This window comes from Hemicordylus capensis, chromosome 1, assembly GCF_027244095.1.
Source record: "Hemicordylus capensis ecotype Gifberg chromosome 1, rHemCap1.1.pri, whole genome shotgun sequence".
NCBI classification, from domain to species: Eukaryota; Metazoa; Chordata; class Lepidosauria; order Squamata; family Cordylidae; genus Hemicordylus; species Hemicordylus capensis.
This window is the reverse complement of record NC_069657.1, coordinates 362,881,158-362,898,143: the sequence shown is the minus strand read 5'-3', so window position 1 is coordinate 362,898,143 and position 16,986 is coordinate 362,881,158. Positions and strand designations below refer to the sequence as shown.

Sequence of the window (16,986 nt, the reverse complement as noted above, 5' to 3'; positions counted from 1 at the left end):
ACAGTATCAGTGAGTGGGAAGAGGGACAGCACAAGACTTCTGTCCTCACCAGCTGCAAGGAAGTTAAAGGAAAGGAAAGATTGTGCCATTGAGTCGGTGTCGACTCCTGGCGACCACAGAGCCATGTGATTTTCTTGGTAGAATACAGGAGTGGTTTACCATTGCCTTTCTCCCCTCCCGTGCAGTATGAGATGATGCCTTTGCCATTGTCACTGAAGTGAGCATCTGAAGCACCATTTCCACAAGTAACATACTTTGTAAGAGCTTTTCCCCAAGAGGATGCTTTCCCCCCTTATTCCTTAGACATAAAATATCAGGATCTATAGGTATGCACATGCCAAGCGGGTAGGTTCAGTTTTGGTTTTGCTTGAACCCGGTTTGGTTCAAATTTGAACCCAACGTGAACCGGTTCTAAAAGGTTCTACATAGGGTATAATGGGGACTCGAAACAACCCATTATTCCCAATGCAGAGAACCTAGGGGCACAAAATGGAGCGGGTCATAGGCACCCATGGGTGCCCACAACCACCTGAACCCAAAGTAATGAGACACTCCTGTGATTTTAAATGATGGGGGGGGGAGTTTTTTACTTTTTTTTCTTTTCTTCATTTTCCCCATAGGGAATAGTGAGGATTTGAGGCTGCCCCATCTGCCCCCTTGTGGGAGGTGCCTGGGCCCACCAAAGTGGGTTTGGGGGCAAGGCAGGTCTGGCCACAATTCCCCCCCAGGAGCCCCAAGCCGGTGGAATTCATGGGGTTTTTAAAAATGATTTTTTATTTTATGTTTGCCATCTCTTCAGTGCATGCATTGGATTCCATTAAGAAATCCAGCCTGTGTGATCTGACCGAGTGACCTGTGTGTGAACTCATGGATGCTGTTCTGAATAGAATCCATGAATGAATGCACTGAAGAGACAGCAAAAATGGGGGGGGTCATTTTTTAAAAAAGCTTGGGGCTTCCGGGGTAGTTGTGGCCAGACCTGCCTTGCCCTTAAACCCACTTTGGGCTGCCCAGGCACTCCCCAAGGTATCAGATGAGGCAGCTTCAAATCCCCATTATTCCCTATGGGGAAAATGCAAAAAATGTAAAAATCGTCCCCCCCAAAATCATTTAAAATCGCAGGGGTGTCCGATTTCTTTGGAGTTTGGGTGGTTGTTGGCACCCATGGGTGCCTATTACACACCCCAGTTTTGTGCCCCTGTCGGGCTGTGGTCCAACAGGCAGTGTAGCAACTAATAAGACACCAAACTGCAAACTAAAAAACAACCACAGTGACAGACCTGCAGTGCCAGCACAGCGCACAACTGCAAAACCAAGGAAACCAAAGCAAACATCAACTACTACACCTAGCAAGACGCACGATGGTGCAAGGCAGCAAAACCAACCCAGTACTCAAACTGCAAAGAAAGAGGGTGAGGCAAAAACAAACCACATTGGATGAGAATTTAAAATAACGCACCTTGGAATTTTTTCTGCTCTTCTCTTCATGCATGCAGTGTGCCTACAAGGAAAACCCACCTCAGACTGGCAGGTCCACACATCTTTGCTGGAGGCCACACAGACCCCAGACACGTGTTGGCACCAGACCACTGACTCATCACTGGCGGTGCATGTGCTGGTGTGTGTGTGCTAGAACTAAACTGAAGAAGGAAAATAAAAAGGGGGGCTTTTATACACAAATACATTATATACAAGTACCGTATATACACACACATCCATCTATACAGCTGTAGTATGTACACACATTGCACAAATACATTATATACAAGTATATACACACATCCATCTACAGAACAGCTATACACACAACTGTCTACACAATCCAAAGCTTCCAAAACACTATACACAAAAGAAAGAAACCGCTAGAAAGAAAAAGAAAAGAAACCACCACACACACACACACAACAAATACCTCCAGTCACACATGCACACACACACTTGCACACACACACACCTTTACAATACTTCTACACATTTACAGCAGCCAGTTCTACATATTCAAGTGTTTACAGTTTTACAGATTTGCAGATTTACATTTTTACAAATCCACATTTTTACAAAATCCACATTTTTACAGTCCCCGACCACCCCTGCCTCCCCCCAGGACAAGTCACCTATGTACACATTCAAAAATCTACATATTTACAAATTTACATATTTTCAAATCTACACATTTGCAAACATGCACAGTGCCACACTGGCACAACCACCTAGTGTTTTTGTGTGTGCCCACGGTCCCCCTAGTGCTGATGGCCAGATGGAACCAGGGGGATGTTCAGCTTCACAAGTTATGCCACTAGGTGTTTGTGTCCAGTTGTCATGACACAGCACTAGTGGCATGCTGCAACATGGCACAGCTAAAGAAAGAAAGGGGGAGGTGAGGAGAGGGATGAGCGGAAACTGTTGCCTGGCAGGTGACCAACACCATGGGTCAACCACAGGCCAGTCACTCGCCCAGCTCAACTTCCAGTTTGGGGTAGCTCAGCAGGAGAAAGTTAACCTTGAGGATCACCAACTGCTCGATCAAGCCCAGGTCCAACTGGGACCAATCGTGTGTTATCACATCACCAGCCTTGTCCCTCTCCCCCAGGGCCAATAGGGTTAGGGAGTTTGAACCGGTTTGAGTTCGAACCTGTTTGCACATCTCTACTGCACAACTTTGGCCCTCCAGATGTTGTTGGATTACAACTCCCATCATCCCTGGCTACTGAGCCTGGGTATGATGGGAATTGTAGTCCAACAACAGCTCGGGAGGCAGAAGTTGGGCACCCCTGTGTTAGACATCTGTTTTCAAATAATGTTTGAAACTATAATGTGTGGCCACATTAGGGTAGGAAGGGATATTTGAATTGGTATAAGATAATGAAATTCTGACATCTAGTTACATTTCCATATAAATTTGGTGCAATTCTGATATTTCAAAAGTTGTTCCAAAAATTTCTTTGTGATACTGAACAGGTTTTGCATTACATTTTTTGTGTTGCTCTTATTTTGTAATAAATGGACGCCAAAGGCAAATTAATGTGTAATAAATACATTGATTTGCAGATTAAGAATTTTTAATCAGTTGGATGATGAACTGAATTCTCATCAGCATGAACTGAAATGGCTGATGAGCAAAACAAAGCAAATAGCTCAAAAAGATATAAACCTCGCTCCAGAAGTTGACAAAGAGATTAATTGTTTGGAAGTCACCTGGGAAGATACTAAGAAACTAATACAGGAAAAGTAGGTATATATTTAAATACACTTTTAATATATATTTACTTACACTTTTGATGCTTCTTATTCAAATACTGTGATACTTTTAAGATTTGCTACTTTGTGTACTCAGCTCTGTTTCCTAGTCTCAATTTGGCAGTGAAGTGAATATTCTCATGTTGATTACTGTGAGGAAGTCATGGAAAGGGAACAAAAACTCAGTAAGAAATTCTGCATGATAAATGTATCTGTCACCACCTCTGCCCACAATAGGCATCAAACGATACCCACACATTCATGTGATCCCTGTTTTCCTTCTACAGACAGGAGCAGTGTTGTGTCCTTGTTGATCTGATGAGAGAATATCAGATCCTGAGATCCACAGTAACTAAAACCATAGAGGTTGCTGGTGCTGCAACAATGACCAAGGCCATGTTAAAAGATCAGGAAGATGTCAGATGGGCTTTATCAAAGGTAATTTGAAATATCATTTTAAAATAACACCAGTATTTAAATATTTTCCGTTTAATGGGATTATAGTCAGCTCATTCATCTCTATCTTTGAGGACTCGCTTCTTTTTGCAAAGAGCTGCTACTTTGTGTGCCAGTTGAATGATGTAAAGGAGGAAATCTTTAAAGTATTTTGATCAAAACCCAGTTTTTTATGGGGAAGACTGCTATCTAAAAGTTGTATGCAATATTTTGCTATGTTAATGTACTAATTAAATTGGCTATCTTCAAAACCCAAACATATACAGCTTTCTCTCCTTCCTCTTCTCTCCGCTGGACAAAATTATCATTTTGAGTTCCTCTATTTAAAGCCAGCAAGGCTTGAATGCTCTAAGGCATACAGTAGCCTTGTGTTGGCTAGATGATTGACAATTCCCATATTTTTGCAGTCCCAGGCAGGCAGCAAAAACAGGAGTTATCTCAGTGGTGCCTCTTGTGTAGGGGCAAAGCGGGCACAGTCCCCCTAAAGATTTCCACCTGCAGCTGCCATTTTACTCACCTAACTATAAGTTGCAGGCATCGTTTTGAATTCAGTAACATAAGCATCCTCTCTATCTCTCAAGACTCTACAGCTCCAGGACCTGCAGTTTGTGTTAGGGATGTGCATGAACTGAGGTTCATGCACAGGTGCAGTGCTGAATCAGATCAGGTGAGGGTCAAACTGGTTTGACGCTCTGAGGTGCCTCTGAGGAGGGAGCAGCGAGCAGCACCTTTAAAAGGGACTACAGCAGGAACTTACTTGCTCTCTGCCTCTCCATGCAGCTTCCTGCTTGTGCAGCACTTCCCCCAACAGCCCATGTTTGATGGTGGCATGCATCTACAGACACCATTTGGATGGTCAGCAACACTTTGCTGGCCACACAAGTGGCATCCACACATGCCCAAACTGGTTTGGTGCCAAACCTCTGCACGAACCTCCTTTCGTGCACATCCCTAATTTGTGTGGCTATGGTAGGCTCTCCGCTCTGTGTTCTTGATGGAAAACATTAGCAACATAATAGACAACAAAATAATTTCCTCAAAAAATATTTTTTTTTAATTGTCGCATTTTTAAATTTCTTGTTTCTGTTTTTAACTAATGTTTTACTTTTGTTTTTATCTGGCTGTAAAGCGCCCAGAGACGTAAGTTTTGGGCAGTATAGAAATACGTTCGTTAGATAGATAGATAGATAGATAGATAGATAGATAGATAGATAGATAGATAAAATTATAATATTAAAAAGCCTCCTAGCCAATAATCAGCTTTTTGTTTGTTGTTAGAAAGTGGGCTAGTCCTCCAGGAGCCATTTCCAGGAGCCTCAGCCAATAAGGAAAGGCTCAACTATGACTGATTTATCTGACCACTAATCAGGAACACCTGGAGGGAGGCCCAATTTTTGAATGGGGCTGGAAGGAAGCGGGAAGTAGGGATGTGCACCCCCTGGCGTTTGGCCGGTTCAGCAGTGGGGGTGTTACCTTTAAGGAGCAGGGAGGGTGTCCCTAACGCCCCCCTGCCATGTTTCCCCCACTGGCGCTCTCGCCAAAATCGCTGATGTGGGACAGCAGCATACCTTCTTGCTGCCCCAGTCAGCATCAAACTGGACATGCCCAACAGGTGTTACAGTTTGACACTGACCGGGGTGGCAAGGAAGTATGCTGCCGCCTTGCACCAGCGATTTTGGCGAGAGCACTAGCGGGGAAACACACTGGGGTGTGAGTGTTAAGAACACTCTCCCTGGTCCCTAAAGGTTACCCCCACTGCCCACAGCCATTGGCCGGACCGGTTTGGCAGTCTGGAAAGGGATCTCCGAACCAGTTCATGTACATCTATAGTAGGAAGCCCTATTTTTATTCGAGAGAACACGTTGTGTTGGTGTTCCATCGTTTGTGAAACATGGTTGTAGTTAGTGCAAAATGAGCAGTCTGAAAGCAAATGTAATTCAGAAAAGGTAGGAGCCCAGCCAAGCCATCAGACTGTGAGTTTATGGGGAGGCTTTACTGCGAACTCGAAGTTGTCCCAAAAAACTGACACAAATAATGGAGTGTTTTACCCCAGATATAAATCAGGTTACATTCTAATGCTCTATGAAAAATCCAAATTGCTCCCCAATAACTCGCAGGGACTTTGGGGTAAATCTGGCTTATATGTGAACACACACCCTCCATTCTGGAGGAGTTGCACGTTAAAGTGCTTTAAAAGCCTCATGTGAAAAACTTCCAGCATTTGCCGAGAGCTTTTCTCTTTTCCTTTCCTTTTTTCTGTTTTAAAATTTTGCTAGCAAATCTTAGCACACGGGCAGCTCATTCAGTGACCATGCTTCTGGCCAGCATGTGTGCTCAGAGACCATGTGCTTGCTGCCTTCAGGCACAGGGCAGCTAGGAGATGCCCCACCAGTGCGCCGTTAAGGAGGGGGAACCAGAAAGAGAGAGTAGCAAGCCGGGAAAAGTGCAGAGCCAGGGGGCTAGCAGCAGCAGGAGGGCGGGGGGAGTGGCAAGCCAGGGCCCACCACTGACTTCTGTGTGGGTCATCACTGGCCCATGGGATGAACAGTGCCCTAGCATCTCAGTATGTATTGCTACTGGACTGCATTGGAAGGTTACAATTTTGCAGTCCTGTCTTACAGTAAAAATTTAAATTAAAAATGTTAGTAGTTCATGTTATCATATCTTTATTAATTTCTTTATGTAGGAAAATATTTTTCTCTTGTGTATGCTTTCATGACCGATATGCTTTGGCATTGTTTTGGGTTTTTAAAAAAATGTAATTGCAATAAAAATAATAAGTAAAAACTATTAGGAAGGAATTACAAATGATGGGCGCAATTTACTAATCTTTCATATGTAAGATGGTGGCAGCAATTTTATACAATGCTTATGTTGGACTAAGCCCCAATGAACACAATAAGACTTGTTGCCTAGTAAACACACACAGGGTCAGCTGCAAGTGAAGTGAGTAAGCACAGTTCTCTTTAATTTGTGCAGAAGTTCCCAAGATTAGATACAATTGCCTGATTAAGGGGCAAGAGTTCATGTTCACATCTGGGTATCTTCACATGGAAAGGAAATATATCCAGTAACAGGACAATAGGTTCTATGTAGCTATGAGTACAACTCTAGGTATGGTGTATACACCAGCAATATTAAACATTAGACCTGTACAGTTGGATATATCTGATATGGATATCGGAACAATATTGGGAATATCAGATACATTGGAATTTAGAAGCCTATGTTGGATTGGAAGACAAAATGGCATCAGCATCTTTCAGCAGTTAGAGCAATTTATTTTGGATGGCCATTTTAAAAATTGCTTCAATCTTCTGCCATTTGCTTGCCTGCCTGGCTGCCCGTGCATTTGCCCATATTCCATAGCAGGGAACAGCCTTTCCTCTCAAATAGCAGCAGCTGGGATTATTGTTCCCTGAAGCTTTTTTTAAAAAAAGGTTTTAAAAGGTGTTTCTGGTTTGACAAAATTGTGTTTTTGCACAAGAACACCTTGCCAAACCATTATCACTAAAAACTTGAACGGGGATCACATAGATGTCTATGGGGAAAGAGAGAGGGGAAATGGAAATTGGAAGTGGCTGGGCATTTGATTTAACAAAATGGTGCAAGACCACCACTAGCCAAAAAGGTATTCTTGCACAAGCACATCTTATCAAATGAAAACAAAAACATTAAATATCAACACATGGACCAATTTACTTAAAATTCAACACACAGAGTCCTGTCATTCTGAATCAGTGATCTCTTCCCAGCCATTCCCAATTTCTATTTTTTTTTCTTTTTTCCTGTTTTCTGATCTATGTCTATGAAGATTTTTTCCCACCGGAAATCCAGTAACCATACCATATCAAATATTTGCAAGGGTCCCAAAATCCTATTCCAATACTTATTGTATTGGATCATATCAGATCGGATCCTGTATAATCATGCATAGGCTTATTAAACATATCCACATTATTTATTTATTTTATTTTAGTTAACACATTTTTATACCATCCCAGACACATGTCCCTGGGCAAGACACAATCTAAAAACACAACAATTAAAACATTAACACAATTAAAACAGTTTAAAATATGGATGAAAACTCTAAAATTTAGAACTTTAAAACTATACACTTAAGAGTCTGACTAAACAGGTATGTCTTCGGGTCCTTCATAAAATCATCCAGAGAAGGAAAGGCTCTGATTTTGTTAGGAAGCACATTCTAAAGTGCTGGGTCTACCATGCTAACTTGGCAAAAGAGGCACCTTTTAACATGGTGATTCTTTTTATTTAGCAGGGTAGAGTAACTGGCCCTCTCCACCCCCAGCACAGTACCTCCAGTGACTGTTGCTGGTGTCTATCTTGTTTCTTTTTAGATTGTGAGCCCTTTGGGGACAGAGATCCATCTTATTTATTTATTATTTCTCTGTGTAAACTGCCCTGAGCCATTTTTGGAAGGGCGGTATAGAAAGTGAATGAATGAATGAATGAATGAATACACCATAGAAAAGCCCCAGTTTTGAGTGGCCACCAACTGAACTGGTGGCAACTGCAACTGGACCTCCTCAAATGATCTTAATTGGTGTTTGGCAGGGTTGAGTTGATTTAAATCAAATCAATTTAAATCATGATTTAAATAATAATGTAAATTGCTTTACAGAAGGACTCAATTTTAATTATTTAAATCACCAGTCAGGAAGTTTCTATTTAATTATTTTCTAATAAAAGTACAGTCTTGTTCTCTAATATAACCTTAATACATATTCAGGGATACATATAGGTTTCAGTTTTAGAAGGTTCACACTTCTCAAAATGCTGTTTCATCTGTTGCATTGTTTGCATTTCCTAAATGGGGTTTCTTTTACAGCCTGCAGCAGTGATAGGCATTTCCCTTCTACAATAGAGGATACTCTCCAAAAACATCTCCTCAGGATTGCATGAATATGTTTTGTTCACTTTTGTTTTTACTTTCTATTCTCCTCCCCTATCCCTTGCATTTATATCCAGACTCTTCATCACTAAGGTCTACTCCATCCCCCACAATCCTTTATTCATTTATTTACCACCTTTGGGGTGAGGTGGGGGGAGACTTGACTGTGTGTATGTGTTGCATGTTCAACACCTGCAGAATAGGATTGATCAGGTCTGTTATCTCTCATCCCCTTATATTGCGCTTAACATGTTCATAGAATATAATTACAAATTATATAATTATATGAATATGATTAATATTCATGATGATACCTTTGACCTATGTTATTTTTATGTTTTTTTTAAAAATTGAAATCCAATTTAAATTTTTAAAAATTATTATTTCTAAATTTATTTTTAAAAAACAATCAATTTTTATCAACCCTGGCAGTATGTTTCATGAAGAAGAAAGTGTTATCTTGGACCCAAGCCATTACCCTAAGTACAAAGTTAATTATGAAAGTATGTGTATGTAACTTTATGGTATAAAGTTACTATATATTATCTATATATCTACTCTATTCTATGATCTATATATTGATCCTGACTGAGAGACAATTACTGAAATCAATAGGGTTCAAATTAGTCACTCTGGGAAACAGAAATCATATGTTCGTCTTAAAATTAAGGTCCTAGAAGTAAGTAGGCAGAGAGGATCTGTTTTCAGCTATGTGTAACACATCTTTCTGTTTGCAGCATGAAACAGCCAGGAACGAGCTGAATGATGGACAGAAAGAGCTTGATGCCTTCACTAATAAAGGAAAACACTTGCTGGTAGAGATGAAAAAGATTAAAAACTGTGATCCCATACTAGTGAAAACTGATATGGACGGTACTGTGGACAAATGGCTAGATGTAAGCACTATGTTTAATAGAAAAGGGATTTGAAAAGCTGAATAGAACAAGGGCTGTTAATGAGGAACCACACTCAAGTTTTGAAGTAGCTTTTCTAAGGAGGTGAATCTGCAGGGTATTATCTAATCCTTGGAACGGTGGGACATATATAATCAGAATTAGGTTACATTTTTAAAAGTCTGTGCCAAGGTAGGTTTTAAAAAAAATCATTAATACACTTGCACACCGCCATTTATTCAAGAAGCATAAGGTAGCATATATGGAGTTTTCTCATTTTATCCTCACAAGAACTTTGTGAGGTAGATTTGGCTGAGAAATAGTTAATGACCAATGTCATCTGATGAGTTCATAGCCCAGGTTTCTATCATCTAAATCCAGTACTTTGTCCAGTGCACTATACTGCATATAAAATGTAAAATAATTGTGAATATATTTTTAATGTAATTTGGGAAAGTATGTGTAATAATGAACACAGAAAGCAAAGCAAGCAAAACACTGCAGTTGTGTCTGATATTGAAAATTGTCTAAGTTTCCACCTGCTGATGTATATATGTGCATATTTAATTAATATTTTAACATTCTCTTTAGTTTCCTTAGTCCCTTGTACCTTTTAAGAGCCATGGACCCAAATATTTTATATAAAGATCTTGCCATCCTTTTGAATTCTTGGTGTAGGCAGCGTATAAAACAAAATAAAAAGATGGATATGTGCCCTTTTGATACTCAAGTAACAGTTCATAGTGTCATCACTCTCCAGTTGTTGCCTTTGCTTTTAGATGGACAAGATAGACCAGACAATAATACAGACTGTGGAAGGAGTGTGAGAGAAGAATGAAGCATTGCTGATTGGAACAACAGCTAATATCCAGACCCTAAATCTTGCCCAGACAGCTTGGCTTGTTACTTTTAACCCTTTGCAGATCTCGAAAGACGAAATAATGAGTTAGGGCTGGGGTGCTATTGTTTAGTGGTAGACACACACAAAAACCCCGAGGGCATATTTTCAGCAGGTACAGTGAGCTTCAGAGTGAAAGGGTAATTAAAAAGCCCTTCTTCACTAGCACCAGCACAGTGTTAGCAGCATGAATGCTGTGTTCTTCTGGATAGGGGTGTGCAAAAAAACGGAAAACCCGGTTCAGTTTGAATGGAACCAGACTCGGATCGAACTGTCTGCTCCTGTACACACTAGAGCAGGATCTGATCTGGCTGTAGTCCAAACCGGTTTGGGCCCGTTTCGAGTGGGGGGGATGAAAAAAAATAAAAGAAAAAAATGGTGAGCTTACTGCGATTGCCAGGCTCCAGGGGGTGCTGTTGCATCTGGGGTGTGTGTCTCATGATGTCCACTCCCCCTGCTGGCCTCCCCCAGTCATTTTGGCCCATTTCTGGCCTGTTACGGGCCTCTCTGTGGTGGCAGTGGCCATTTTGGAGGCCACCATATATGTCCAGTTGTATTCCGCATGGCCAGATCTAGCCCCAGACCAGCCCGGCGGGTTCGGCTCAACTTCAGACCGAGAAATTGAAGTACTTTTTCACACAGCGCTTAATAAATCTATGGAATTCTCTGCCATGGGAGGTGGTGATGGCCACCAGCTTAGATGGCTTTAAAAGGGACTTAGATAAATTCATGGAGGACAGATCTATCAATGGCTACTAGTCTGTTGGCTGTAGGCCACCTCCAGCCCAGAGGCAAAATGCCTCTGAATACCAGGTGTAGGGGAGCAACCCAAGGAGAGAGAGCATGCCCTGATCTATTGCTTGTGGGCTTCCCAGAGGTGTCTGGTAGGCCTTGGGCCTGATCCAGCAGGGTTGTTCTTATGAGGGTGAGCCCTCGAGCCAGGCCAGTTCAAGTGTGAGCCGGCTTGCACATTCCTAATTCTGGATATCAGCCATTACAGTATATGCAAATTTATTTAATTAATTGACTAAAACTCATATGATTAATTGTCTGAGGTTTCTAAGATAGTCCTAACTGTTTTCTTCCATTGCATAACAGGTTTCAGAGAAGCTTGAAGACAGCATAGATAGGCTGAGTGTCAGTGTGTCACTGTGGGAAGATGTGCTAGGAATCGGTGATGATATTGATGGGTGGTGCAATAACTCCATCTCACAGCTGAATGATATCATAAACAACCTGACCCTCAGCCAGGGAACTGAGGCCTTCCTGGAAGAATTTCAGGTGCCATAATATATTAACATACAATAAATACACAGTATTCTCTTCTGAATTGAAAATATAAGGAGGTTTGAGAAAGATGGAGATCTTGTGTAGTAGCAAAATCCCTTCATTATGATGAGTTTAGTGTGTATGGACAGAAAGCCTCTCCTGTATACTGCAAGAATGCCTGGGGAGTGTACATCTCTTTGCACTCTGCACAAAAAGCAATCTTGCAATCCCCTGTGGATTCCAGTTAGTGAAGGCCAGTCCCATTTCAGGGTGGGAAGGCAAGTTTTATACTCACCTCAACAGTGTTCCAAGTGGAGAACTTTACTTTTCCTCATTAGAATGAATGGTAACCATTCCACTTACATGGGAGTAATATACTTGGCAGCAGAGGGGTGGAAACTGAACTCATTTTCTAATATTCTCTTTTATAGTCTCAAGTTAAGCAGAAAGAACAAAATCTGGAGCAGATCAGTTCAAAAGTATCTGAGCTTAAAGAATTGTTAAATGCAGAAGAACTTCCCACAGATATTCAGGTAAGATATACTTTAACCTATACTTTATTGAGTTGAGGGAGAAAGGAAAAGAAAGTATCCTCACACTGTTTTAGATTCAGGCATTTACAAAATTTGGTTTGAATCCAAAGCTCAACATCTTTTTCACTGTTTCAGTTACAAGATTATACCCCAAAACAGAGGAACCAAGCTGCATTATCTGAGGAAAAAAATGACTGCCAAGTGCTGGCTGCTAAGAACAGCATGGCTGTTGCTTCCTCCACAAAACACAGGCAGCAGTAGTAAAGAAATGTGAAAAGTGGGAAAGTGCTAACCAACACATAGAGCAGGGGAGGAAACCTCAAAAAGTTTACCTCCCCCGCAGATGATCTACTTTGTTGGCCTAGGCATGGAGATTGCGCGCCCAGATTTGTAGCTGCCTTCTCTGGCAGTGTGGAGGGTCAGGGTGCCAGGCGGCATCGCCCCATCCCCCTGGAACTCCCACAATGCACCATGCAAATGTGTGGTGCATTATGGGGATTCTCCCAACTCTGGCTGTGGCTGGTAGATGATCAGAAAAATGGTGTTAAGAGAGCGCTCACTCCCTTAACCCTGTTTAAGAGGGTGGGTGGCTTGGCGGGTTTGCCCGCCGAGACACCGCTGGGATCAGGCACGATCCTTCTGGTTCTCACCCACGGGCAAGACTGGGCTTGGCTTTGCTAGCCTGGTTTTGCCTGCTCATGAGAACAGCTCAAACACTTTTAGCCAGTAACACTACAAAATTCAACTGAAAGTTCAATTAAGAAAATTGTCAGGCCAGCACTAGTGACAACCTATTTTAAGAGCAGCTAATGTTACACAGTGTTAACTAGAACACCTTATGAACATCTGCTTAAATTCTCTGTACAAAGATAATGTGGATACTTCTAAGATTGAAGCTACATTTTCAGTGAAATTATGCAGAAGCGTTCGAGATTATACTTCAGTATAATAATTGAGTAACATTATTACTCCACTTCAGACTGGGGAAAGGGGAGTCACATATACTCTCTCATATAAAAATACATTCCTGCCTATAGAAAATTTGCTTATCAGAGAAAGGTTAAATTAGAACTTTCATCCCTGATAAGCTGGTTTTTTGTTATAGGGGTATATTCAGAAATGCCCTCTCCTGCTTGTAGCCTGTAGTGGTCCAACCCAGAAAGTATTAAACCACGTTGCTGAACATGTATCTCAATGTTACTTTGCTTCAAGCTAGAGGCCAATTTTTGTTTATTTATGCCATTTTCCCAGTGGTGGACCTAGGCAAACTGGGCGCCCAGACTGCTGCTGCCATGAGGCCCCCCACTGCCACGAGCCCTCCTCTCCACCTCCGCTGTGAGCGCTTCTCCCCAATATTCCAGCCACCCATGTGCGCAGCCTCACACATGTGGGGGGTGAGGTGAGCAGACCTCCCGCTGCCCATGGCGGTGGTGGGCAGAATGGGAACGGCCACTGAATCTGACTGTCTGGCTCAAAGGCCTCTGAAAACTGCGATGCACTCCAGTGCGCCTGTGCATTAATTAATTAATTAATTAATTAATTAATTACACTTTTATACCACCCCACACACGTGTCTCTGGGCAGTTCACAATGATAAAACAGTTAAAACACATATAAAAACACATGAAAACAATTAAAAACTAACAATTAAAAACTAGCAATTTAAAAATCAATCACAGAATTAAAACCTATACATTAAGAAGCTGAAAGGGCCTGAATAAAAAGATGGGTTTTAAAATATTTTTAAAATTTTTTCAGATATGGGGAGGGTCGTATCTCAATAGGGAGCGCATTCCATAGTCCCGGGGCAGCAACCGAGAAGGTCCGTCTCCATGTGGTCACCAGACAAACTGGCGGCAACTGGAGACGGACCTCCAGAGACGAGCGCAGTGGACGGTGTGGCTCATAGTGAAGAAGACGTTCTCTCAAATACCCAGGGCCTAAGCCATTTAGGGCTTTATAAGTTATAACTAGCACTTTGTATTTTGCCCAGAAACCTATAGGCAGCCAGTGTAACTCCATCAGCCAGTGTAACTCCATTAGAATACAGTGTTCCAAGCCCATGACATCACAGGCTTGCAACACTGTATTCTAACTGCGCAAAAGTGCACCTGAGCTCCTCGCAGTTCTCAGAGGCCGCTGAGCTGGACGGTCAGGCTCAGCGGCCGTTCCCGCACCATCTGCCGCCACCATGGGTAGGGGGCCTGCTCACTTGAGCGACTAGAATATCAGGGAGGAAGGTTCGCGGTGGCAGGGGCTCATGGTGGGAGGCCCCCCAGGCCCCAAGGTTAGAGAGCCTCTTCATTTTCCTATACATGTGGTGACTGACTTACTGACTAATGAAGCACCAGTGCAACAGGAGAAGCACTGGTACGTCTGAAAAGTTCAGCTAACTCAACTACATTGCTGGCTCAGTAATGGGAGCAAATTTTGACAATCTCGCCTTCCCCAGGAAGCACCAAAAAATATGCTCTTGTGAGTTTCACAGCCCTCAGGGACACATTTCTGGCTGACACAGAGGGCTTCCAGGGGAAGGGGAAGTTGCTGAAATTCCCCCTCATATACACCATCACTAGAACAGCAACAGTCTGAAACTTTTCAAAAGCATCAGTGTTTTGTTAGGATGTCAGGCAGTGTTTTTTCTATTTTATACACACACACACACACACACACACACACAAACATACAACCAGAGGTTTCTCTCATATGCCTGTCCATTTTATAATTCTGTGGGTGTAACCTTTTAGTATTATTTTCAGTTTTAGTATAATAGTAACAGGGAAGTTCATCTTAATGCATTTGTATTTGGTTTCTCCCCCAAGTTTTTAGAAGCTGATTTAAGGAAAAAACTGGTTCATGCCAAAGACATGTGTGAAATAGGAAAAGAAACACTTAAAGATTTCAATGCTCAAAAGAAGCAATTGCAGGACTTCATTGATCAGATGGAAGACTGGCTTACCAAAAAGGAAGAATCACTTTTAGACTGTACTCATAGCCAGGATCCCTCTGGTTTAAGTACAGTAAAGGTGGGTGTTATAATAACAATATAAGATTTTGAACTTCATGTTCATTTTCACTCTTCCACATGGAAGTCACGCCCATTGACCATCACTGACCAGTGGACCCCACAGTATTTTTAGTCAGGGAGGCTCTCTTCTTGGGTACTGCATTTATCTCTGCAAACAAACATAGTACTCATGGTCAGCATTGGCAGGGGGCATGACTACAAAGTATATTAGTGTTGTGGGCAGGGATTTCCAGTTTCTGTAATAACTAAGTACACTGTGCATGACTACAGAATGCCTGAACAGAGCTTGAGTTGTACTGCTCCATCACAATTCCATCACTTTTGGATGCTCAAGCAGATTTATAGCTCATATGATGCTTGTTTCAGCCACATAGGAGCACATATCTGCTGTTTATGACTGTATGTTAGGCATCTGCATGGAACCGGTTTTGCTGGTTCAGCTCAAATCCAGACTCAAATTTAACTCCAGGCTCAAATTTAAGCCAATACTGAACTAGGTCTGGTCCGGTTTGGCCATCGAGCTGGCTTGTGGGCCAGCTCGGGGGTGGGTGAGTGGCTATACTTGTAAAGGGGAATTCTGCTTTAGTTTCCCTTTAAAAGTAAAGGGCATTCCCTAGCCTAAGAAGGTGCGGGTGGCGAAAAGGGAACCTTTAGTTTCCTGCCAGTGGGGATGGCTGCAGAGGCGAAGGCAACATCGGAGGTAGTGGCAGGGGCTCCTCCAACCCCACCTGTCTCCTAAATGACAAGCTGGGCTGGCTGCGGCCAGGCCTATCATTTGGGAGGCTGACAGAGGGGTTGGAGGAGCCATCGCCACAGTCCCCACCATCAGGAAACAAAAGGTAAAGGATTCCCCTTTCACCACTCCCACCTTCTTAGGCTAGGAAATCCAATTTACTTGTAAAGGGGAATCCTAGCTGAATTCCTCTTTAGGTCTATCAATGGCTACTTTAGCCCATCAATGGTCTATCAAGTGACTATAGGCCACCTCCAGCCTCAGAGGCAGGATGCCTCTGAATACCAGTTGCAGGGGAGCAACAGCAGGAGAGAGGGCATGCCCTCACCTCTTGCTTGTGGGCTTCCCAGAGGCATCTGGTGGGCCATTGTGTGAAACAGTATGCTAGACTTGATAGTCCTTGGGCCTGAGCCAGCAGGGCTGTTCTTATGTACAGGTATACCCTGAGCCGGTTCTAAGAACCTGGGATGGTCCGGTTTAAACTCAGACCCGCTCGAACCGGGCCACCTCAATGCGAACCAGCTCGCACATCCCTACTATATGTTAGTGTGTAATGGTATTAAACGTGCAGTTTTGTATTTTAGAAATCTAAATCTTGGCAGCTCATAGAGCTTGCCTCAAATACAGGGCAAACACTGCAGATCTGACAGGGTTTTTTGCAGCTTGGAATATCAAGCAAATCCCTGCACATGCACCAAGAATGCTTTTTAGCTTAAATCTGTATTTAGTCCAAATCCTGGACTTGAGCCGGAAGCATGGGCATTGCTAAAGAAGTCCTAAACAAATGCCCTCAAAACAGATCTTTAAAGTTCTGGGGATCAGTGGTCAAGCCCAGTGACACTTCTGAACCTTGGAAGAAAATGAGCTGTGCAGCCTCAGCACTTGCTTAATCAAGCCTTGAGAGCCCAGGTAGTCTGTAGCATAAACAGACACCTTCATTTCAGTTTCTGTGACACCCCCACCCGCACACACAAAGGCTCTCTCCCAGATGGCTGGGTTTTCAGTGCAAAATACAACTTAC

At 42.6% G+C, this 16,986-nt stretch overlaps 1 protein-coding gene across 19 annotated transcripts in view; it reads left to right on the top strand.

The window, feature by feature from the left end:
- The window catches only part of SYNE1 (spectrin repeat containing nuclear envelope protein 1), a 575,028-nt gene that overhangs the window by 216,823 nt on the left and 341,219 nt on the right, over positions 1-16,986 (top strand). For all 19 annotated transcript variants that reach the window (XM_053292895.1, XM_053292839.1, XM_053292877.1 and 16 more), the window contains 6 exons: positions 3,049-3,228; positions 3,525-3,675; positions 9,349-9,507; positions 11,501-11,683; positions 12,103-12,204; positions 15,027-15,230. In XM_053292895.1, the coding sequence (XP_053148870.1) occupies positions 3,049-3,228; positions 3,525-3,675; positions 9,349-9,507; positions 11,501-11,683; positions 12,103-12,204; positions 15,027-15,230 (979 nt within the window). The remainder of the gene's footprint in view (positions 1-3,048; positions 3,229-3,524; positions 3,676-9,348; positions 9,508-11,500; positions 11,684-12,102; positions 12,205-15,026; positions 15,231-16,986) is intronic.